At 46.0% G+C, this 24754-nt stretch overlaps 1 protein-coding gene across 1 annotated transcript in view; it reads left to right on the forward strand.

Annotated features, from left to right (window-relative positions):
• GPD1L (glycerol-3-phosphate dehydrogenase 1 like) overlaps positions 1 to 21526 on the forward strand; it is a 63836-nt gene extending 42310 nt beyond the window's left edge. Inside the window, exons 5-8 of the mRNA XM_055558765.1 lie at positions 4007 to 4119; positions 13251 to 13484; positions 13864 to 13970; positions 21146 to 21526. Coding sequence (XP_055414740.1) covers positions 4007 to 4119; positions 13251 to 13484; positions 13864 to 13970; positions 21146 to 21242 — 551 coding nt within the window. The 3' untranslated portion in view covers positions 21243 to 21526. The remainder of the gene's footprint in view (positions 1 to 4006; positions 4120 to 13250; positions 13485 to 13863; positions 13971 to 21145) is intronic.
• Positions 21527 to 24754: the final 3228 nt, after the last annotated feature.

The raw sequence follows: 24754 nt of genomic DNA on the forward strand, positions 1-24754 counted from the left end.
CCCACAGTTTTTTTTGGGGGGGGCAGCACCTTGTCACATATGAGATCTTAGTTTCCCAGCCAAGGATCAAACCCTCGCCCCCTGCATTTGGAAGCCCAGAGTCTTAACCACCTGACCGCCAGGGAAGTCCCACGACTGGCCCACACTCTTGAAAAATGTCAGTGTCGTAGGAGACATTGCAAGTCTAAAGGAGAAGTCTAGAGGGACCTGGCCACGAAGTGCAGTTCAGGATCCTGGGCTGGATCTCGGCTGCCATGAAAGCAACCTGGGGACGTGGGTCAAACAGGCACTGTGAGCCATGGTGCCCCCTGGTGGTGAGAGCCCCCTTTGTGGGAATGACTTCACAGAGTTTGAGCTGTCTACTTAGCCTGCAAATACTGTTCAAAGTCTGTTCTATATCAGTTGTGGTGCTAAATGTCAAGGATACATAAGCCCCTTCTTTGTGGAAGGAGCTTCTTAGTACACAAACAGTAGAGAATTATGGACTGAGATGTGGGATGTGAAGGAGTCTTATTAAATAGGTTGATTATCTCCAAAATTTGGTGTGGAAGAGAAGGGGGATTTTCCTGTCTTTTGGTTCATATTGAGTTTGATAAGCCCTTCCACATGGCTGATGGGCATTCCTTGTTCTGGATCACATGTCCTAGGTCCCTTCTTGCCTCATCACTGCCTAAGACATTGATCATAATAATAATACGGTCAATGCTTTCCCATGACTTAGAAGATTTAAAAATTTAAAGGGTAAACATTTGATGCCATTTGCAGCAACATGATTGGACTGAGAGATGATCATACTAAGTGAAGTAAGTCGGACAGAGAAAGAGAAATATCATTTGATATCAGTTACATGTAGAGTCTAAAATATGACACAAGTGAACTTATTTATAAAATGGAAACAGACTCACGGACATAGAAAACAGTGGTTACCAAAGGGAAAAGAGGTGTGGGGAAGGGATAAATTAGGAGGTTGGGTTCAGCATATACACACTGTTATATAAAATTGGTAAACAATAAGGTCCTACTGTATAGCATGGGGAACTAGAGTCAATATCCTGTAATAAACCATAATGGAAGAGGATAAAATAAATAAAAGCGCGTTTGAGAGAATGTGAGACTCCTGTAAATCAAACTCACGTCTCTAATGAACCCCGTGTGGAATTTGCAGCACAGAGGCACCAGCAGATGCCACCTTGTATCGGTGACAGATGGAGAATGCTCTGCTCCCCTCCGCGTGTCCAGTTACTCGGAGCTGCTGCTGGCTCGATCCAAGTAGCTTAGAGGGAGTGGGGGCCTGTCTGTGCTGCTCTTGAGCCCCCTTCGAGTTGCAGGCACCTGGAAGTGGCCCATGGTGAGGGACAGAAGAGAAAGACCATGAATGCATCATGGTGTGGTTCTGGGGCTGCTTTACCCAGCCCAGGTGATGAGACAGTGCTGCTGGTCTGGAGGGCTGTTTATAAAAGGAAGAGGACAGTTTGCTCAAACAGAGGATATTTCTAATATTTGGACGAACGAGCATTCAGCTAAATGACATCATAGCAGTGGCCTGTAGAATAGAAAATGTTTCTGAGTATCCGGTGTAGCTATCTTAAACATTTTATGATGGAAAATGTCCTTAAACCAAACAAAAGTAGAGAGAGCTGTATTAGGACCCCACACTGCCCATCTTTAATAATGATTAACTGCTGGCTGGCCTTATTCATCTGTTTCCCACCCTCTCTCTACTCGTCTCTGAACTTTGTTCATTTTATTTTTTGGCATGCAGGATCTTAGTTCCCCGACTAGGGATCAAACCCACACCCCATCCATTGGAAAGGTGAAATTTTAACCACTGGACCACTGGGGAAGGCCTCCCCTGGATCATTTTGATATTATATTACTTCTGAGTGTAATTTTGTTGAATATCCCGTGTTTTTTTCCTGCAGTGGGAGACTGTGGCTCTAACTGTAATGTCTGTCTGTTGCTTCTGTCTTCCTGCCCCTGAGTGGAGCACAGCATGGAGAGAGGTCATGTAGGTCCTGGAGCCAGAGCACCCGGGTTAGAATTTGGGCTCTGCCTCTTACTAGCTGTGTGACCGAGGGCAACTCAGTAAACCTCTTTGGGGCCTCCTGTGTGTGAGTGGGGCAAGTCAGTCATAGGCATGTAAATATCACGATCCCATTGTGATTATATAGACCTTTGTGTGCTTATTGTAACTAATAGGCAGTTTGCACACCTCATTCTTCTTTAACCTCATGACAGTGCTGAATGTACCATAGTGTTTTACTCATGAGGTTAGAGATCACATCAGAGGTTTTCAAACTTGTCTGCCCATGGAAGTCACTAGGAGAGTGTCAGAAATTAGTGATGCCTGCTTGACCCCAGAGCTTGTGATTTAATGGATGCTGGGGTGTGGCTGGCCTTTGGTGTTTTTAAAGATCTCCCGGTGATTGTAATGTGCAGACAAGCTTGGGAGACAGGCTCAGGAAACTCAAGGCTGGAAGAGCCCAAGTGCCGTGGTCCCCGGGGGAGCTTTCTGCCAGCTCTGTGTGGAGAACATGACGTGGGAGCCAGGACCGAGCTGGCGAATTTTATCGTCCTGATTTCCAGAGCTGAGCGCCACCTCACACCCCACCAACCAGAGCAGATCTCACATCAGGCTCTATGTGTAAAGTTTTAGTTTTGTTTTGAACTGAAAGTCTCTATAAATAGAAAAGTAACATGTGAAAAGGACTGATCCTCCACATCATTCCAGGCATGGTCCCAATGGGGAGCAGAAATAAGGAGCCCTTGAATGCATTTCCATCCTCCACCAATTGAGTCACCGAACATGTTTGTTGATGTTGTATCAGTTCTCTGTTGCCATAGTGATGCTAAGTAACAAATAATCCTGAATTCTTAGTGGCATCCAAAATAAGCAGAGCTGACACATCTGTGGGTCCACTGGGAGGCAGTGCTGTGCTCCTTCTTATCTTCTTGTGGGGTCCAGCAGGCCAGCTGGGTGTGTTCCCACAGTAAAGGCAGATGGATGTGGGAACAGCCCTGCTGCTGCACACATGGGCTTCAAATTCTGCTGTGTCAGGTCTGGTCCCACTAGCCAAAGCCAGTCATGTAACTGGCTCTGGTGGTAAAGAATCCGTCCACAATGCCGAAGACTCAGGTTCGATCCCCGGGTCAGGCAGATTCCCTGGAGAAGGGAATAGCTACCCACTCCAGTATTCTTGCCTGGAGAACCCCATGGACAGAGGAGCCTGGCAGGCTAAGTCCACGACTAACACTTTCACTTTCACCAAAGCCAGTCATGTGACTGACCCCAAGGGTGGGGAAATTGCCTCATCCACTGAGTCCAGGCACATACTGAGGTTAGTCCTAGCATTGGTGGAAAGGGAGGTACTTCCTGTGGACGGAGCCTCTAAGTGTTTATGGTAGGAAATAGTTGCAACAATTTTAGATCTCAAACAATAGAAAGACACTTAGATAAAATATTATGCATATATGCAATAAAATACAAAGCAGCCATTTGTTAATAAAATAATGTAGAAAATATAGGATATCACTGAAAATTATTCCTGCCGTAAATGGGAGAAAGCTGATTGTGAAATCCACATTATGTTCTCAATTGAGAAAAACTATGTATATTTCAATTTTGGTAAGTTAAAGATATATGTCAAATTGTTGATTTTATCTGTGGTGGGATTGTGGAATATTTTAATTTTCTATTTCTAGTCCTATGACTTTATGAAATTTCCTATCAGGAACATATGTCACTTTTGTAATGAGAAAAAGGTCTTTTTAAAAAGATTTTTTATTGGCTTAAAAAAACTTTTTTTTTAATTTTGGGTCACACCCCAGGGCATGAGGGGATCTTAGTTGCCCAACCAGGAATGGACCTGTGCCCCCTGCATTGAGTGCACGGAGTCTTAACACAGGACCACCAGGGAAGTCCAAAACTCATTTTAAACTGTGTTAGATGTGAAAGTTAAGATGAGAGGCCATTATTAATTTCCTTTTTTTTCTAACCTTTCAATAGGCAGCAAGATAATGGAGAACGGCCTTCTCTTCAAAGAACTTCTACAGACTCCAAATTTTCGAATTACAGTGGTGGATGACGCAGACACGGTTGAACTGTGTGGGGCCCTGAAGGTAAAGCAGCCCTGTCGTTTCTGCTTACGGGAGGCGTCCTCACGCAGGGCCACTGCCAGCGCCATTGCACCCCATCCTAAGAATGAGCTCTGTGTTCTGCGCTCGGACTCCTGGGGAGAATAGTGAATTGGCAGCCTTGTCTGTCACTTCCCGCTCGGCCCCAGCCCTTCCTGGGTGGTTAGATTTCCTCTCGCAATCATGGCGGGCTTCTGTTTGTAAATCTGGGAGCACTGTGCTAGTTTGTTCTCTGGGAAGTGGACGGCATGAACATTTGGAAAGCCAGGGGCATACTCTGATTGTAGAGTCTTACCTGGAAGCCAAGTACTCTATAATTCCTACATTTCTCCTACGTGTTATCTTGAGCAGGAAGAGGAACTTGGTCACTCTGGATGATCTATTGGTTTGATGGTATGGTTGGTTGTTGTTTTTAAAGAAGAAAAAACAATCTGCTGCAGGCAGGTTTTTCTAAGAATAGCTTAATCTTTGCCTGTAAAGGGAAAAGATCAGATTAAAGAGGCAGCTTCTGTCGTCTAGTGACTTGAGACAGTCAAGGGAAATTTCCATGTTTGGACTTGGGCTCCTGACTTGTAACCCTCTGCCTTTAAAAGTTGTGGTCAGGGAACTTGACCTGACCACAACGGACCACAAAATGTGTGACCACATTTCCTAGTGGTCCAGTGGTTGAGATGTCTCCTTCTACTGCAGAGGGTACAGGTTCGTCCCCTGGTGGGAGAGCTAAGATCCCGCATGTTTTGCAGCCGAAAAACCAAAAATAAACAACAGGAGTAATATTGTAACAAATGCAATAAAAACGTTAAAAATGGTCCACATGAAAAAAAAAATCTCAGAAGGAAGTCATGATTGGGGTTCCTCTCTGTCCTGACAGTGGGCAGTAGCCAACAGGGCTATAACTTCTGTACATTCTCCCCTTGGAAGCAGAGCTGCCTGAGCTGCCATATCAAAAACAAGGGAAAATACAGAGCTTCCCTGTGAGTGAATAACCCCTTTGAGTCACTTTGGAGTCACTTCTTTTGTAGCAGAAGCTACTTTTCAAGAATTTGAGCACCGAGGGAAGGAAATTAATCTGACGTTCACCTTACTTTGTCAGGTGAAAATTGCAAAGATCAAAAGAATGCAGGGAGACCCATCCATAGGGCACCTTCTCAGGCTCTCTGCAAATTATACGTCTTTTCTTCTAGTAATAATTTAAAACCACTTAATGTCGCGTGTGTATGTGTAGTCACGTCTCCATACAATGAGAGTTTTAAAAATTGAAGTCAATGAAAGACTTGGGCCCCCAGGCAGCCCGCGTTCATCTTTCCAAATGCTGGCAGGGAACTCTCACTTTGCACGCAGCCTGTTATACATTGAAGATGCTGGCTTTGGCTGCATTCTTTATTATTATTGGGTGAGATTTTTATGCGTTTTTAATAGACCTTCATTAAACTAATGGGTGGTCTCACTGCTCAGCACGGCCCATGTGCTCCAAAACTGTCATGAAGTGACTGGGTTATTTTGGGTGGTGGATGGAGAAGCTCTGAAAACCCACCCAGAACAAAGGTGCAGGGGAAGAGGGTGGGAGAGAAGAAAGAGTCTAGATTGAGGGCCCTGGAGAAGCTTCTGCGGGTGGAACCACGTGCTGGCCCTGCTTCTGAACTGGGCACGGCTTTTCAGTTCTGTTGGCAAGAAGCCTCCTGCTACCATGACAGAGTGGTTCATTGGGGGCAGAGGTAGATGGGGATTGAGAACCATTTATCATCCTGCCCCTGGCTTTCCTTTCAACCAGGAGTGGTTACCATCATTCCCGCCAGCCTGCATCAGAGCTGGGAGCTTTAAAAACTGAGAGGCAGGTTCTTGGGCAGTAACTGAGGCTAACCATCCCATCGGATCGATAAGGAGGCAGAGTGCCAAAGAGTGAATGACTCAAATGTAGCAAATACTAGCTCGGTCAGAAGGTGAACGTGGGTTTGAAGAATCCGTCAGGGGTTCTGTGGTTACTCTGGATGACCTGACTTTTCTCGTTTGTGTCCAGGCGGTTGAATGAAATGAAGTCCTCTCTTGCTAGAGCCTGCCCAGCAAGGGCACATGGGCCTATTTTTCCTTAATTACATAATTAATAGTTTTGTTTTCTTCCTGATTATACCTCTCTGTAGTATTCTTCCATACTACAGAGAGGTGTAGAGAAGAAAGTAAAAATGACTGAGGATCTCTGCATCCTGAGATAATTGCTGTTAATGATTGTTATCTACTCTTCCAGTCTTTTTAGCAAGCACAAGTATGGGCATGTCCCCCCTTTTAAAACAAGTGCATCTTACTTTTCAAGTAGTTTATGTTTTACCTTTTTAAAAAAATTTTTTGAACTTTAGTTGATTTGCAGTGTTGTGTTTATTTCTGCTAAACAGCAAAGTGAGTCAGTTATACACATATAATCATTCTTTTTTGGATGTTTTACTTTTTTCACATTAACAACCTTTAGTCATGTTCTCTATTCTAAAAAAATTTTTAAGTACACTTTTTTCATGCTCAAAAACGTGAAGGCGTTTGAGGTACCAAAAAAGAAAAAAAAAAAAAGGGTGAGGTGGGGCGGGGAGAGAAAGAAAGATAATATCTCCCTACAATGTTAAAAGAAAAAGAACATTCAAAGGAATTATACAAAATCATTTTGTATCAGTGCATCTTACACCCTTCAGAATGTCCTTCATCTCTTAACTACATTAATTTCTTAATTGGTAAGTGAGTATTTTTTTTTAAATATCACCTTTATTTAGGGAGGCCTGGCATGCTGCAGTCCATGGGGTCAGAAAGAGTCAGACACGACTGAGTGACTGAACCAAACTTATTTAAGCATAATCCATGTACATTAAACGGTGTTGATTTAAATACATGATACAATAGATTTTAACAGTTGGGTATATACACCCTGAACTTAATCACTCAAATACATTTCCATCACCCTAGGCAACTCCATAAGTGTCTTTATACTTTACTCCTCCCTCGAAAACCAGCAGCCACCAATCTGCTTTTGTTCACTGTAGAATTTTTATAATACACATATACAGTATGTACTCCTCTGTGTCTGGCTTCTTTCCGTTGGGGTGTATTTTTTCATGTAACTTTTAAGATGTTCTTCATACAGAAAAGTATAAAAATCATAAGTATTTAGCTCAACCTGTTATTTTTAATAAATGGTTTATCAAGATTGTTTCATTAACAGAGACCCAAAATAATGGGGACTGAACAAGGTAGAACTTTCTTTCTTGTGCAGAAATCCTAATTCCATATGAATATTCCACTCCACAAAATTCTCAGGGACCCAGGCTCCCTCCAGCTCATGAGAAATGACCCTTGTCCTCATGTTCTAAGATGGTGACCAGGGCTCCAACCATCACATCTGCCTTCTAGGCAACAGGATGAAAAAAGAAACAAAGACAAAGGGCATGGGACAGCTGTCTTTTAAGGCATTCTGGGGAGTTGCAGTGTAACATTTGGCTTTATTTTTTATTTTTTTGGCCATACCCTGTGGCATGTAGAATCTTAGCTCCCTGACCAGGGATTGAACCCACACCCCCTGCAAGGGAAGACAGAGTCTTAATAACCACTGACTGCCAGGGAAGTCCCTGGCTTCATCTTAATAGGCAGTTAGTACTTAATTGTGGAGATGGCACCCCACTCCAGTACTCTTGCCTGGAAAATCCCATGGATGGAGGAGCCTGGTGGGCTGCAGTCCATGGGGTCGCTAAGAGTCGGACACGACTGAGCGACTTCCCTTTCACTTTTCACTTTCATGCATTGGAGAAGGAAATGGCAGCCCACTCCAGTGTTCTTGCCTGGAGAATCCCAGGGACGGGGGAGCCTGGTGGGCTGCCGTCTATGGGGTCGCACAGAGTCGGACGCGACTGAAGCGACTTAGCAGCAGCAGCAGCAGCAGCAGCAGCAGCAGCAGTACTTAATTGTACTCCCTGCTGCAAGGGAGGTTGAGAATTTTTCCACCCCCCTGGGAAAAACACACTTGCATGAAAATCAGGGACTCAGGCTCTAGAAGAGGAGAGTATTTTGGGAGAGACACCCATCACCTGTGCCGCAGATGCACAGTGTCCTCTGCAGGGCGGTCTGTGCTGAGGCTCACCACCCTAGTTGTAGGGTGTGTGGGTTTCCTCCAGGCCTTTGGCTGTGATGAATGTGCTGTGGGTCAGTCTGGTGCAGTCTCTAGCCAGGGCTCCAGCTAGCACCCAGTAGCATATGTGGCTGTTTGCATTTACATGCAAATTAAAACTTTTTAAAAAAATTCAAAATTCTGTTTCAGAGTCACAGTAGCAGCATTTCAGACTCAGTAGTCACATGAGTCTCGTGAGTCTCAAGGTCTAGTGGCCACTCTGTTGGACGAGCAGGTATCAAACATGTACCTCTCATCAGGGTGCCCAACCTGTGGGGCTGAGTGTGGACTTGACCTTGGACCTCCTGGACATTTCAGATGGGTGACCTTACTCAGGGCTTGACCTACAAACCACAGGTGATACCTTGCCTGCAGTTAGTTAGCCTCCACTCTGCAGGTTTCCTCTAGGTTGGATGCACTTGGAGGTGACCTTGGGAAGAGTCAGATGGACTCAGAAAATTCTGACTTGGGTTTCAGTGGGGCAGCTCTTCCAAGGTGGTGGGAGTGTTTGCATAATCTGCAGGTAGCGTGGGCTGCTCCTCCAGTTTTACAGTTTGGGTGGGAACAAAAGACAGTGAGCCCCGTCGACCCGCTGTGATGCAGGATTGCAAAGACAGCAGGTCAGGAAGGGTGCCTCTGAGTGTTGCCACCCCCCGGGGCATGGGCAAGGGCTTCAGCACGTCTGTCTTCTGAAAATCACGGTATTTTTAGCTCTAGAATACTTTAAAGCAGATTTGAATGCACAGCAGATAATGATAAATTTCACAGCTGAGCGATCTCAGAGGACATCTGCTTGGCTGCTATTCACACACGATCTGACTGCCTCAGTGTGTTTATTTTTCTTTTGACAGTGATAAGTGGTAGGGGAGAGAGGGAAGATTTCAAGATCCATCTTAAGGTGATTAAACTGGCCCTGGGTCCCCTGAGGAGGGAGGGGTGACTCTGCAGTGGCCCTCTGCTCCCCTAGGTGGGGAGGTCAGACGTCCAGGGGAAACTGGGAAGTGGTCCCTACCTGTGTGCCCCCAGACCATGGAGGGGGGGCACTCTCCTCTGCCTTTTCTCTGAGCAGAAGGTCAGAAGCACTGCTTGGCAGCTAAGGGCTCATCCATACAGCTCCTCCTTGGATGCCTCCAGTGACCAAGAGCTCACCCCTTCGCCTCAGTATTTCCTGTTGATTGGGGTCAGCTCTTCCTATTAGAAAGTTCAGATCTTGCTGTCCTAGCCCCTCAGTGTGTTCCACTTGCTGGCTGGAGCAGCCTCGTGTGATCTGCTCCCAGGAGAGATGACGGAGCCAGGCTGTCAGGGTTCGAAACCCAGCTCCTGACTGGTCCTGACTGTGGGACCTTGGGTGAGCTACTTTACCCCAGGTGCCCAAGGGTCCTCACCTCACATTATACATAGTAACAGAACCTGCCTTGTAGGAGTGTTGTGAAGATTAAATGAGTTAATAATATAGGAAGTACTTAGAAACAGTTCATTAAGGGAAGCTGTTGTTGTTTTTACTATTCTTTCCCATAAATCTTTTGTCCTCCCAGGCCTCCCCCTTTTACCTCCCAAGTCTCTCTGCAGGCCTGGGAGGCAGCCCTTTTTTTTTTTTTTTTTTTTTTTTAGTACTTTTTTTTTTTCCAATCCTGCCACACAGCATGCAAGATCTTGGTTCTCCAACCGGGAATTGAACCCAGGCCCCAGCAGTGACAGCACCAAGTCCTAACCACTGGACCATCAGGGAATTCCCAGGGGGCAGTTCTCTTTGATACCTGGTTGCAGGGGTGTCTCAGGAAGGTCTCTCAGACCCCAAGATTGGTGGGAATGGCCAGGCCACGGTGGCCACACCGTGGGAGGAGCAGAGTCAGGGGAACAGTGGGCTTGTGAAGCCAGGCCCTGGGGGCATGTCCCGACCATGTCAGTCACCAGAGGGATGTTCTTGGCAAGCTGTTGACCCTGGGAACCAGCTAAAGTGTAGTGTTAGTCTCTTAGTTGTGTCCGACTCTGCGACCCTGTGGACTGCAGCCCACCAGGCTCGTCTGTCCATGGAGTTCTCCAGGCAAGACTACTGGAGTGGGTTGCCATTCCCTTCTCCAGGGGATCTTCCCAACCTAGGGGTCAGACCCATCTTTTCTGCATCTCAAATGGATCTTTTACCATTTGAACCAGCTAAGGGGACAGACACACACTTGCTGGGGTTGCCAGTGAGAATTCAGATGAGACCGCATGGGCGGTGGCCTGGTGGGCTCGCTGTAGGCACTTTGTAAATAGTCTTTCTGTCCTCTGAATACAGGGACCCTTGTTGAAAGGAGGTCCCTGTTCTCTCCCCTCCAGTCCATACACATTGGCTGGAGCTGGTTTGTCCAGTGACTCCCATGGGTTGTGTCATGAGGAAAGGGGGGACACCAGGGGCACAGCCCAGGGGGCATCAGAGAGCCATCGTAACAGTCTAACCATCTGGAACCTAGGCCTGGGCACGTTGCCATGGTAACTTCCATAAAACCATTTGGTGGACTCTTCCAACAGCTGGCCTCGTGGTCTCTGTGGTCATTCCCCGTGCATGTCCTTAGGTTTCTCTGCTGCCCCAGGGCCTTCCTGCTGTCTGCAGTCCCAGGGCAGGGCCACAGTTGAGCCAGCTTCCCTGGAGGAATGCCACCACCAGAAGGGCCTTGAGAGATCTTACCCAAGCCCTGAATTTAACAACCGAGGCCAAGAAGGCTCAGAGAGGCAGAGTGATTATCCCAGGGTCACCCAGCAGCCGAGCAGACTGAGGACTGGAGGCCCTCTGGAAGTCGTGCCTGTGCGTCTCCCATCACACTGTGGCTTCCTCCATTGGGCTGCCGTGGCATGGGCAGTGCAGTCTGAGGGTCACAACTGCTCCCTGGCGGCAACTTTCAGCCCCAAGCACCCGCTGCGTGTGCAGCCATGGGAGGGGAGGCTGACCCCCGGCTGGGCGTGCTTGGCGTCTGGCAACATTGTGTGCAGAGGTGAGAGGAGAGGCAGAGTGAAGGAACTGGAGAGATGCTGGTAGCAAAGTGGGAGATGTTCCTCAGCGCCGCCAACTTAAGATGGAACAGCCGGACCTTTTAGAGGGGACACTGGGCAGAGATCAGAAGCCGGGGAACACCCTGGGCTGGCCCCAAACAGGTGAAGGGAGGAGGAATGGGCTTATTTTCTTTTAGCTTATTTCCCATTTGTTACTAACTGGATTCATATTTTAAGATCTCTTAAGGCACAAATCCCTATACAGGCATCAGGCATTATGGAAAAAAATGCTTGTGTGGTTAGATGGAGACAGAATACTTGCATTTTTCCTGCATTGAGTGTTTTTGAAGAGGAAGCTAGTAATGTAGAAAGGGCCAGAAACCTGAGGGCTTGACCGGTGTCCCAAAGGAGTGTCCCCCACTACCACACAGGCGTATGTGACTGTCTGGTTTTACATAGGATCTGAGACCCAGCTCGGATGCCACCTCCTCTGTGCAGGCTTCCCTGCTTTGTAATGAAGCTTCTCCACATACTCCAATCCTTCTGTCTCTTGATGTGCTTTTCTATGTCTTTTCCCAATGATACGGTCAACTCCTTGAGAGCAAGCTCTACATCTCTTTCAGCTTCCCCACCCCATACCCACCCCAAGGCAGCCTCCGCCCCTCCAGGGCCCAGCGGGGCTTCCCACAGCCCCTGCTCAGTTCACGTGAGTTGAACTGACACCTGGCCTTCATTGCCTCTTATGGAATAACATCACTTTCTGCTGAGCATCACTGTGACTTGTGCACAGTTTATCTCCCTGTTAAGTTGGGAGTGGTTAACTTTTTCCAGAAGAGCCTCATAGAAAATGTGGATCTTGCAGACCTTATGAGTCTCTGCATGACTACTCAAATCCATTGACAGCACAAAGGCAACCACAGACAATACGTCATTGAACAGGGGTGCCGAGTTTCCAGTACAGTGTGACTTACAAAAGCAGTCATTTGGCCCTAATTTGCTGATCCCGAACTAGGCGATCAGCTTCTGAAGAGGCAGGTCTGTGTCCGAGCTGCCTGGTGTCCAGCAGAGAGCAACACAATAAGCCAGCGCTTCACCATTGCTAATTTAGGGATTATCAAATGAAACAAAAGGCAGAAACTTGATCTACACGTATGCATCCATCGTTACCCAGTATTTCTACCCCAAGGATGCTCACAACAAAAATGCCTTCCTGGGGTCACCAGAGGCCACGTACCTAGTGTCATAGCAGGGCTATTTGCAGTGGCTCCAAACTGGAAACTACCCCAGTGCCAGCCCCCTGAAGCGGTGAATTGCATTGATTTTGCACAGTGGAATACAGTGCTGCAATGGAAATAAATGTGTCCCGCGTTAAAATACGGCTGAATCTCACAAATGTGATGTGGGATTGAGATAGAGAAGATAGACACAAAGGGTTATATCCTGTATGATTCTACTCACATAGTGTTAGGACAGGGAAAGTAAATGTGTGCCATTAGAAGTCAGGAGAGCAGTGACCTTTGGTGCTGGGGTGACTCGGTGGGGGGGCTGAAGGGGCTTTCTGGGGCACCTGTTACCTTCTGTTCCTTGATCAGGGTGCTGGTTACATGAGTGTGTCATTTGTGAAACTTCATCAAGCCCTGCACTTATGACTTGACTACTTTTCTTTCAGTGTTATAGTTGGATAAAGCCTTTGATTTATTCGAAAAAAAAAAAAAAAGATAGTCTGTACAAACAGTATCTAACTGGAGATGCCTCTGCGCCATTCCCTCTCTCTGGCGGATGCTTCCCTCTGAGTCCAGGTTCCAGAGTGCGCTGGGCTGTTTGCCCCATGAATGGGAGCGGCTCCCTCCTTCCTTCTTTCTGAGTACAAGAGTGGAACCCTGGGTCCTGTGGGACCCAGGGAAGCCGGCCAGCATCCCTGCCTCTGATCGTCCCTGTCTCCCCTACACTCTCTCCCGCAGTGTGTGTGTGAATGACGGCATCTCCCCACTTCTTGTCTCTTCCCCAGAACATCGTGGCCGTAGGCGCCGGGTTCTGTGACGGCCTTCTCTGTGGCGACAACACGAAAGCCGCCGTCATCCGCCTGGGGCTCATGGAGATGATTGCCTTCGCCCGGATCTTCTGCAAAGGCCAGGTGTCCACGGCCACATTCCTGGAGAGCTGCGGCGTGGCCGATCTCATCACCACCTGCTACGGGGGCCGGAACCGCAAGGTGGCCGAGGCCTTCGCCAGGACCGGCAAGGTAACCCGGGGTTGGGGGGGTCCCGGGCTGGGGAAGAGCTGCTGTCCAGGGCACGGAGTCTGTGTGTGCGGGGCTTGTCCTGCCCACCCCCACCTGCCTTCACTCACAAGCACTTCAGGGCTACGCCCTCTACCTTGTGTGTTATTCCCTTTCCTTGGCCTACTGCTCCCCTCCCCTTACCCTGCTTTTAAAATAAGTGATGCCTTAGGGACTTCCCTGACATTCCAGTGGTTAAGACTGGAGCTTCCACTGCAGCGGTCATGGGGAAGAACGGGTTGGGGAACTAAGATTCCACATGCCATGCGGCACTGCCAAAAAATTTTTTTTTAAGTGATGCTCTAGATGTTACAGGAGGTTATGTTCATTCATTGTTTTTAAGACCATCGAAGAACTGGAGAAGGAGATGCTGAATGGACAGAAGCTGCAAGGACCTCAGACTTCAGCCGAGGTGTACCGCATCCTCAAACAGAAGGGGCTGCTCGACAAGTAAGTGCCCCATTTTCCGTGAGGCCAGAGGATCAATTGTCATTCTGCTCGCTGATGAGCACAGTCCATGCTTGACTCAGGCATTTGCAAGACAGGGACAGGAAGTTAGCAGAGCAGTGCCGTCCTTCGTGCGTCTGCCTGCCCTGAAAACAGGCATTTACCCAAAGTCCGAAATGAGGGAGGGGAAATGAGCACTGTTAGGCACAGTATCAGGTTGGCCAAAAAGTTCACTTGGGTTTTTCCATCAGCGGAAAATCCCAAGCTAACATTTTGGCCAACCCAAGACAAAATAGGAGTTTGAGATTCTGGCTTGCCCTGTCAGGTATTTGGTAAGAGTTGCATGGGTTTTCCTGGAGAAGGCAATGGCACCCCACTCCAGTACTCTTGCCTGGAAAATCCTATGGACGGAGGAGCCTGGTAGGCTGCAGTCCATGGGGTCGCTAGGAGTTGGACACGACTGAGTGACTTCACTTTCACTTTTCACTTTCATGCATTGGAGAAGGAAATGGCAACCCACTCCAGTGTTCTTGCCTGGAGAATCCCAGGGACGGGGGAGCCTGGTGGGCTGCCGTCTATGAGTCGCACAGAGTCAGACACAACTGAAGCGACTTAGCAGCAGCAGCAGCACATGGGTTTTCCAGGTCATTCACGGGTAAAGAATCTGGCTGCCAAGCAGGAGACCTGGTTTGATCCCTGGGTGGGAAAGATCCCCTGGAGTAGGAAATGGCAACCACTCCATTATTCTTGCCAGGAAAGAATGGACAGAGAAGCCTAGCGAGCTACAGTCCATGGAGTCTCAAAAGAGTCGGCATGACTTAAAGCATGACTTAACATGACTTAAAACGTGTCATATATTTTTAATTAAAAATTTTAAATAAAGGTTACTTTGTCCTTTTAATAAAAAGATCACTCTTGTTAATGAAATGTCAAGCAATTCAGAAAAAAAGGAAGGACGAGTCCCCCTGGGACTCTAGTACCGGAGGCGCCCTGTGTTAAGGTGCGATGAGGAACCTTGCAGTCTCCTCGCCTTTCAGGTGTGCCCATCCATACTCTGCTTTAAAAGGAAAAAGTACCATCTGTGTGCAACCAAGATCGAACCCTAGGATCCCAGGACATCACACAGACAGGCTAGGGTCCAGTCCTTTGACAGGATTCCAAATTGACACGTTGGCCGGTGTGAGTCTGTGTACCACTCTAACTGCAGGATGATACAGGCTGGAACAGGTGTTCTGGGATCAGTGCCTGCCTGTTTAAAAGCAGATGTAACCAAGCAGGAGAAACCTGCTTCTCTGTAGTCATGTCCCATTTCCTTCTGATGAGAAGTTGGTGATGGACAGGGAGACCTGGCGTGCTGCGGTTCATGGGGTCATGAAGAGTCGGACACGACTGAGCGACTGAACTGAACTGAAATGGACCATGTCCTGCCTGTGTTGAATGAGGTCGCAGCTGGGTTGGGGTCCCTGCCCTTCTCCCAGGCTGAATGTCGAGTCCCTCAGTAGTTCGGGCGGAGCTTAAGTCCTGCCATTCTCACTTGGCGCCACCTCTTACCCGGATTTCTTTCTCTGCCATTCCAGCCATCATCACCCTGGTCTTCCTTCATTTCTTACTCCCTTCCCTGCTGTAGAAAGAGTGCTGAGGGGGAGGCCAGTGGCCTTACGGCTTGCCAGCTGTGTGGTCTTGGGCAGGTCATGTTTTTAGCTGTTCTGTGCCTTTTATCTACAAACTCAAACTGGTAGACCAGATGACTGCCGTGGTTACCTCTAACTCAGAGACCTTCTGTTCTTTGAGAATGAGATTCACAGTCCTTAGATTGGCATTGCCGTCCAGTTACCAACTTGGCTTCTAACAGCACGTCCTGTGAGCCCTGTTTAGTGGAAGTGGACCTCCCTTGCCCCAAGCGCCTCTTTCTCAGACTGCCGTGTGTCTTTGCCTGGCAGTTTGGCCTGCCTGGACACCCCCTTCATGAGCATCTCAACCATCACGGCCCAGGAGCCAGCCTGGGTGTGTCCTTAGAGAACCTTTCCCATACCCTGTAGACTCAAATCGCTTCCCTTACTTTGAAACTACTTTTTAGAGCAGCTGTCGGCCAACTTTTTGTGCAGAGAATCACGTAACAAAATTGCACCTTTGTAGACCACACACAGGCCTCTGCCTATACAGTCTTTGTCTCCTTTAATAGCCCTTTAAAAATGTAAAAATCATTCTTAGCTTGCAGGTGGGGCAAAAACAGGTCACAGGCAGGACTTGTATTTCTGGCAGTGGTTGCCACATCCCTGGTTTAGACACTATTGCTGCTAAACTTACCATTTTACTTTGATTTTTCAAGTCTGGGAGGGGGACCATGCTTCTGGGAGAAAAAAACGTTGCAATCATACAAAAAGGTGCACAAGGAAAAGTGGGCCCTGATCCCCACCACAGACAGAAGCCGCTTTCTCAGGGTTCATTGAACTTTCCACACGGTGCTTCCATTTGTGTGGCAGTGACAGACTCCACAGTCTGCTCTGTCCCTTTTCTTCACTTCAGGGTATGTTTGGAAGATTGTTCAACATCTGCACCCAGAGGTCTCATTTACTGTCTGCAGAACATTCCACAGTGTGGGAGAACCTCTGTTTATTAACCAGTCTCCCCTTGATAAATGTTAAAGCTGTCTGGGTTTCAATGCTGTCGTGAAATTTGCTTTCTTCAGTGTCTTTCCGCCTGTCTTTACGACCACATGGGAGTATCGGGCGTTTGTCTGCTCGGGCTCCAGAGGCAAAATGCCTCAGACAGAGTGGCTCACACAACAGAAATTTCTTCTCACAGTCCTGGAGGCCGGAGGTCAGATATCTGTCTGCAGGATTGACCTCTCCGAAGTGTCTCTCTTCGACCTGTAGATGGCGTCTTACCCCCGTGTCTTCTGGTGTCTGTCCCAGTCTCCTTATAAGGGCACCAGCCATATTGGCTTAGGGCCCATCTTAATGAACCCTGTTCACTTAATTTCCTCTTTAAGTGCACCATCTCTAAATACAGTCATTCTGAGGTGCTGGGGCATTGGGTGAATTGAGGGGGCTGGGGTACAGTCAGCTGGTAATAGTGCTGTAAAGGGCTGGGGCCTCATTTATGTATAATACTACACATCTCTGTGCCTCAAGGATGTAACCTGCCTGCAATGCGGAAGACCCAGCTTCAATCCCTGGGTCTGGAAGATCCCCTGGAGAAGTAAATGGCAACCCGGTCCAGTGTTTTTGCCTGGAGAATTCCGCGGTCAGAGGAGCCTGACGGTCCATGGGGGTCACAGAGTCAGACATGCCTTCCGACTAACACGCGTACATCTCTGCCTTGTTGAGGCCTGAAGCATCTAAGCCCTCAGTCTCCATTAGTGGGATAGTTGATCGATAGGTTTATGTCCATTTTTTAATGAAACATTGTCTTTGGTCCTCCTTTCCCTTTTTGTTATTTTAAAATTTATTTTTTTGTTTAGCTATGCCAGATCTCAGTTGCAGCATGTGGGAGCTTTAGGGATCTTTAGTGGCAGCATGAGGGATCTAGTTACCTGACCAGGGTTTGAACCCAGGCCCCCTCCATTGGGAGTGTGGAGTCTTAACCACTGGACCACTAGGGAAGACCTTCACTTTTTTTTTAACTAGTTTATTTTTTGGAAGTATAGTTGCTGTGCAACATTGTATGTTCAGTTCAGTTAAGTCGCTCAGTCGTATCCAACTCTTTGCGACCCCATGAATCGCAGCACACCAGGCCTCCCTGTCCATCACCAACTCCCGGAGTTCACCCAGACTCACGTCCATCAAGTCAGTGATGCTATCCAGCCATCTCATCCTCTGTCATCCCCTTCTCCTTCTGCCCCCAATCCTGTATACAATATAGTGATTAACAACTTTCAAAGTTTATACTCCATTTACAGTTATTATAAAATATTGGCTATATTTCTCATGTTGCAAAATATATCCATGTAACTTATTGAATTCTTAACAGTTTGTACACCCCATTCTTCTACCTCTATCTTGCCCCTCCCTGCTTCCCTCTCCCCACTGGTAACCACTAATTTCCTCTCTATATGTGAGTCTGCATCTTTTTGGTTATATTCATTAATATTCTTTTTAATGGCTGAGTAGTATTCCATTGTTTCTGTGTACCAAATCTTCTTTATCCATTCATCTGTTGATGGCTGTTTAGGTTGCTTCCATATTTTAGCAGTTGTAAATAATGCTGCTATGAATATTGGGGTGCACGTACCTTTTCAAATTAGTGCTTTTGTTTTTTTCAGACATATGCCCAGGAGTGGGATTGTGGGGACATAAGGCAGTTCTGTTTTTAGTGTTTTGAGAAACCTCCGCACTGTTTTCCACAGTGGCTACACCAATTTACATCCCCACTAACGGTGTAGTAAGGTTCCCTTTTCTCCACATTCTTGCCAACATTCGTTATTTGTGTTCTTTTTCATGATGGCCATTCTGACAACTATGAGCTTATGTCCCTTTTGACTTGCATTTCTCTGATGATTAGTGATGTTGAACATCTTTTCCTGTGCCTGTTGGCCATCTGGATTTCCTCTTTGGAAGAATATCTATTCTGTTCTTAGGCCCATTTTGTAATCGTGTTGTTTGTTTCCTGATGTTGAGTTGTATGAGCTAGTCATATCATTTGCAAATATGTTCTCCCATCCGGTAGGCTGTCTTCATTCTGTTAATAGTTTCCATGTCCTCCTTTCGCTTTTTACCTTCTTTAGAGAGTTCCTCAAACTGATCTAACTGACTTTATAGTCTTTTATTTTATTTTTGGATGTCATGTGGTCCTGAAATAAGTCCTTTTTTTAAAAAAGATTTTACTTTTGAGCTGCAGCGGGGCTTCACTGCTACATGCGGGCTTTTTCTAGTTGTTGCAAACAGGGGCTTCTCTTCGTTGGGGTACTCGGGCTTGTCCTTGCGGTGGCGTCTCTTGTTGCAGAGCACAGGCGTTAGGTGCACGGGCATCAGTCGTTGTAGCACTAGGGCTCAGTAGTCGTCACTCAAGGGCTCCATGGTTGTGGTGCACAGGCTTAGTTGCTCCACAGCATGTGGGATCCTTCCAGACCAGGGATTGAACTGGTGCCCCTCACGTTGCCAGTAGATTCCTAAACACTGGACCACCTGAAAAGCCCATAACATTTTAAATGATAGAAAATAGCATTTATATGGACGTTATAGCCTAGTGGTTTAGTGTTAGCTAGAAAAATCAGAAACTGTGCCTCAGTTTCCTCATATATAGAATAGGGATAATGTTATCTACCTTTTAATGTGGTTGTGAGGTTAAACAAGTTACTTGTCAATAGAAATGTAGCCCCCCCGCTCCGTATCACTTGTCATCATCTCATCTGCAGAACACATTTTGAAAATGCTAGTTGTGAACATTGGGAGTACTTTTGGCTTCACAAGCAACAGCCAATTAAAACACCTTGAACAATACGGTTATTTTTCTCACATAACTGATTCCAGAGGTAGATGTTATTGGTGTTGTCTCAGTGTCTCTGGGTTAGAATCTTAGTGATCCTGTTGGCCGTTCCTTCAAGCCTCAAGGTGGCTGCAGCAGCTCCAGGCATCATATACTCACAACTGTGCTCGGCAGCACGGAGCAAGGCTGGTCTAGCAGGTATTTTTGTCCAGTGCCTCTCCAGGAGAGAAGGATCTTCCCCAGAAACCCTCCCAGATGTAGTCTGTCTTGCTGGCTAGAACTTGCTTCCTCGGCCAATTCTGGTGTGAAAGAAAGGCTGAGATAGGGTATTTCCAACCTCAGTAAGGAGAGAAGGGGTTGGGAATGGCTTTGGGTGGCACTCATCACCTGCCACTCTGCTTGAGGAACATGCAAGTTGTTCTCATCATAGGAACAGGAAAGTTAAGTCATGGAAGGACAAAGGAAGGAGTTAAAATCTCCTGGCATTAACTCCCATTCACAAGAATTCATTCGACAAACACTCACTAAGCACCTGCCTCTTGCCTGCACTGGGCCAGGCCATTTTGATGCAGAGGTGAGCAAAACTAGGCTTGGGCCCTGTCCTCTCAGATAGCCTAGAACCCTTGGCTGTGATGTGGCTGCATTTACAAGCTGCTGTTTATTACACACATCGTGTATCAAGTGTCGTATTTTCCACCTCACACGTTAAGTCACTTAATACAACAATCCTGAGTGTCCAGTCCCATTCTGCAGATGAGCAAAGGGACAGAGGGGTTGTGAAACTTGCCCAAAGTTAATAGGCTGTGAAATCAAAGATTTTATAAAGTCTAGCTGACTGAAAAATGCCAGAACATTCTGCACCTTAAAAAACCCACAGTGACAGACTGTCATAAAGACATGTAACCTATCAGCACTGTTTCCTGTTCTTAAATCACATTATCACAGTAGAATGCTTAACTAGATAACTTTCAGAATGGTTTTTAAGATTCTTGTGATTCAGTGTGTATGGGTTTGAAAGCCTGTTGACATTACTTAGTTATTTCCTTAGTGATTTCTGCATTAAAAAAATAGATACTTACTGAGTGAGCTAGCAGTACCCTGGGATAATGTTACCTTTTCTTATAGTGGATTAGTAGCCCACTCCTTCATTCCCTCATCCATTTCAAACTGTCATTTATACCTGTTCACATCTTAGAAGAAACAGCAGGATAAATTCCGCTTCCCACATGAGATCAGCATTTTGCTAATCGTGAGTCCCCTCGTTGATTCTTATGGGAGTGTTCCAGGCCTCCATTATTTATGGTGCTGTGTGGGCTGCCTTGTCTTCATCCTTGGATGATTCGTTTCAGAGAAGCGAGAGCAGTACCTCCCTACAATTTAAAATTTATTCTCCAACCTTTTAAAATTAGTGACATAAACCTGAATCCATTCCAGATTTGGTCAAGAGCCTGAGCCACAACTCTTGATGTCGGTGACCACAGATCACCCTGTAAAGAGTACCCCAGGACGGGTCTGTAGACAGCACACTCCAAGCAACCAGAGGATGGTTTAGGATGTACCAGGTTCTTAGAGCCACGGTGTAGAGGCTCCCTGCAGACCACATAAGGAAGGGATGTGAAGGAGGGCGCTTTGTTTTGCAATAGTAGCATGCTAGTCTGCAGTCTGTTAGGCAGGACAGAAAGACTGGTTGGTTCTGTGAGGTAGACCAGATGGCTTAACTTGTCTTTTCCCCTTCCCCCTGCCCCAACCAGGTTTCCGTTGTTTACGGCGGTGTACCAGATCTGCTATGAAGGCCGGCCCGTTCAAGAGATGTTGTCTTGTCTCCAGAGCCATCCAGAGCATATATAGAGTGAATCATGCAACCTATCAGGAAACGGCCTGCCTTTCGTATCAGACATTTAGAATGGTGGAAACCAGGACTTGGCAACAAAGATGTATGCTTGACTGTCATCCCATCGTGGATGTGTATGAATTTTTACCAGGTTCACTTTTGAATTGCAAGATGAAGTTCATTGGCTAAGATGTTACTGGGCAACATCTAGACGCACATATGTGACCATGTGAGTGTGTGTTCCTTTCTCATTCTATGGATGTTTCTATGAACCAAAATTAAAGGCCTTTTTAAAAAATCACTTTTGAAATTTTCCCACCGTGGTAGCATACAAGATTGGAACTATCGCAGCTAAAAGTTTTGAGTTTCACCAAAGGATTTTTTTTTTCTCATTCTCAAGGTTAAAATGTAACAAGCATTATTAACATGGCAGAGTAGATGAGTGAGGGGGTTCAAAGATCAACATACTGTAACTTAAACACTATCTCAGAGCCAGCATAATTAACTACTTCAATTGTGGGTTGATCTTTTTTTTAAAGTAATTACATATTTTGATTAGGTAATCCACTCTTCTGTATATTCCACTCATTGCGGTTTTCTGCACTTTTAGCCTCTTTTCTCTTTGTTAGCTACCAGAATGTACTTCGGTAAAGGCACAGCAGTGGCAGAAGGCCAAGAACTCACCTGGGATGTTCCTGCTGTTTTCTGATTAGCTCCCGTTGTGTGATGCTTTTTGTCAGGTTGTACTTTCGTTCACACATTTCCTGTAAGCCTCACAGATCCCCTGAAAGGGGGCAGCTGTTACTCTTCTTCTAAGGTACAGTCTCCGTGCCTGGTCATCTGACGAGAAGGGCCAGATCCAGAGGCTCAGCCGTCACTGGCCTGGTTTGAACTCCCGCTGATTGGTCGTAGCAGATGCTGTCCCCAGGCTTTCTTGAGGGCGTGGGCAGCTTTCTGCAGTTGAGGCTTGTATGGGTCCTTGTCTAGAAGGATGTCGCTCAGTGTGGACCTCACTCCATTCGCTCCACTTGGAATCTCTTGGAAACATAGGTTCCCAGGTCCCTCCCCAACCCCAGCCTCTGAAGTGAGGTCTTGTATCTCTGCCTTGACATGCCTTCCGTGTGTTTCAATGCTGTCTACTGTCTGAGAACCACTACTGTAGAAAATTTATTATTTAGATTAGCATTTCTTAAACCATGTTCCACAGGAAACCAGTGTCCCAGGATCCAGTAGTGGTCCTGGTGTTCCCTGGCAAGATCCACTGAGTTTGGGAAAAGCCATGTCTGTACACCCCTCCTGAAGGGATAGACTGTGTGTTCATAGAACATGCTTATTTAACCCGGCAAGTCCCAGACAGATTACGGAGATTTTTTTTTTTTTTTTTTTGGCAAGGAAACTTACCAAAGTTTCCAAGGAACACTATTCCAGACTGAGGCGACCACAGGACAGTGCAGGTATATTCACTCTCTGCAAGAAAGGAGAATGAAGGACTACCTGTGGTATTGTTCATTCGCACCTTTATATAAAGTTCAGGTCTGCCACAGTCTTTGCTGAAGCTTTAAGGCGACACTATCAGGTACAGCCAAGTGGATGTCAACTTCGCTGAAACGCACACTGTGTGGACTAAGTGCTTTTAATTCTAGAATTAGAACGGAAGTTACTGTATCTTTGTAATTGTGATTGGTTTCAAGATGGCACTGCGGTTACCTTACATAGTAGTGAATGAGTGTTAAGGAAATGTATGAATGTCTTTTACATTTCCATGGATTTTCAGTCACTTCGAGATCTTGACCTTTTTTATTTTCCAGCTTGGGATTTTTTTCCCCTTCTATATCTGGGATGATTGTAAACTAGATTTTTTTTTGGTGGGAATTTTAAAAACTCCTATACATAGAAGAATACGAAAGCACACAAAATGCTATGTTTCATCGATTTCAGTGCCACTGTTAATCAACTTTTGCTTGTCTCATAATTAATCTTTTTAAAAGTTTGTACATAAGTAACAAAGTTACTTTTTAAGATACATAAAGGGCTGTAAGCTAATCATGGTGTCTGTCAAGTAGCATCATCAGATGTGAGGATTCGGATTTTTGTTTTATGTATGTTCTTCATCTGCATTCAGCTTCTGACTCTGGGTTTTGTACTTGAGTGTTTTTCTTTAAAAATGCCTTCTCACCCTTCTCAAGTCTTCTGACTGTACCTTTTGAACATACTTATTATGATATTCTGCACATATAGAAAAAGGTAAATTTTATATACGTTTATGCTTTGCTAACTGTAGATATTTATTACTCTACGAGTTATATATTTTTATAACCACCTGTGGTCCATCATTTATTTTAGTTCACCTTTCTTACTACTAATTATGGTAATTTGGGAGGGAGACATCTAGAAAAGAAGCTTAATTTATACTGTATCAGCCAAATCTGTGAATGTAAAAACTACACTGTTGCCTTGCGATAATCCAGCCTACTATAATGTGGAACAATATCCATCCTAGCAGGTGGAATTAAGCTAAACTCCTTCTGGTTTTTATTTAAGTCTTAGCTATCATGTGGCCCCATGGCATCGGCCCAGGGAGTGGTGAAATGCCTCTGTACCAAGGAATCTTCGGTTTTTTCCACTAGCTCTTATCTAAGAGCCTTTTACCTACACATGTACTACGTTTGTTTACAGACTGTAGGTGGATATGATTTAAAAGCTTGATTTAATAAAATTGAATCCCCCCAAACCTGTGCTACTGATCCTATTTTTTTTAAATCAGCTTATGTAATGGTTTTATTTGTTTAGGTAGTCTCTTTTATTTCTCTCCCCGAATTGTGTTACCTTGACAACAATAAAAAAACAAATTTTAAAAGAAGGGCTTCATCTCTAATGCGTTCCTCAAAAACACATCTGCTTCCATTTGTCGGTGGGTGTTCCTTTCCATTGCTTGCTGATATTTTTATGGAATTACAAGCATAGGATGGAGGCCTTCTCCTTCCACCCATTTGGTGGATTAAATGTGAGGGTGAAAGGTTGTTGCTGAACCATAGAAGATGCTGGGATTCTTGGCCTCCGGAGGAGAAGAATTCAATCCAGGGCCAGAAGTGAGGCTTGATTGCTTAGAGCTTTTGTGTAATAGAGTTTAGAGAAAGCTTCTGACATAGACATCAGAAGGGGCAGAAAGAATGCCCCCTTGCTAGTGTTAGCAGTGGAGTTATATACTTTTTAATTACTTATTACAGTGAATCAAAAGAATGTCTGGAGGTTGTAAAGACCTCATGAGACCCACTCCCTTAATTTCATTTTAAGATAACAGCATTAGCCGTAAGGTTTTTTCCAGAAACTGTACTCAAGCAGGATACATTATTGTTATATAATCCTAAGGAATGTAGAGGAAAAAAAAAAAAAGTTTGTCCTTTCCTCCTCCTTGAGAATTCCAGACCCCTCTCTCCTTGGGGACTCCCGGACTTCTTATCAACCTGCCTAGGAATTGACTTTCTCAAGGGAAATGCCCAGAATCCTGAAACAAATGGGGGCACTGATG

Source organism: Bubalus kerabau, chromosome 20 (assembly GCF_029407905.1).
Source record: "Bubalus kerabau isolate K-KA32 ecotype Philippines breed swamp buffalo chromosome 20, PCC_UOA_SB_1v2, whole genome shotgun sequence".
NCBI lineage: Eukaryota > Metazoa > Chordata > Mammalia > Artiodactyla > Bovidae > Bubalus > Bubalus kerabau.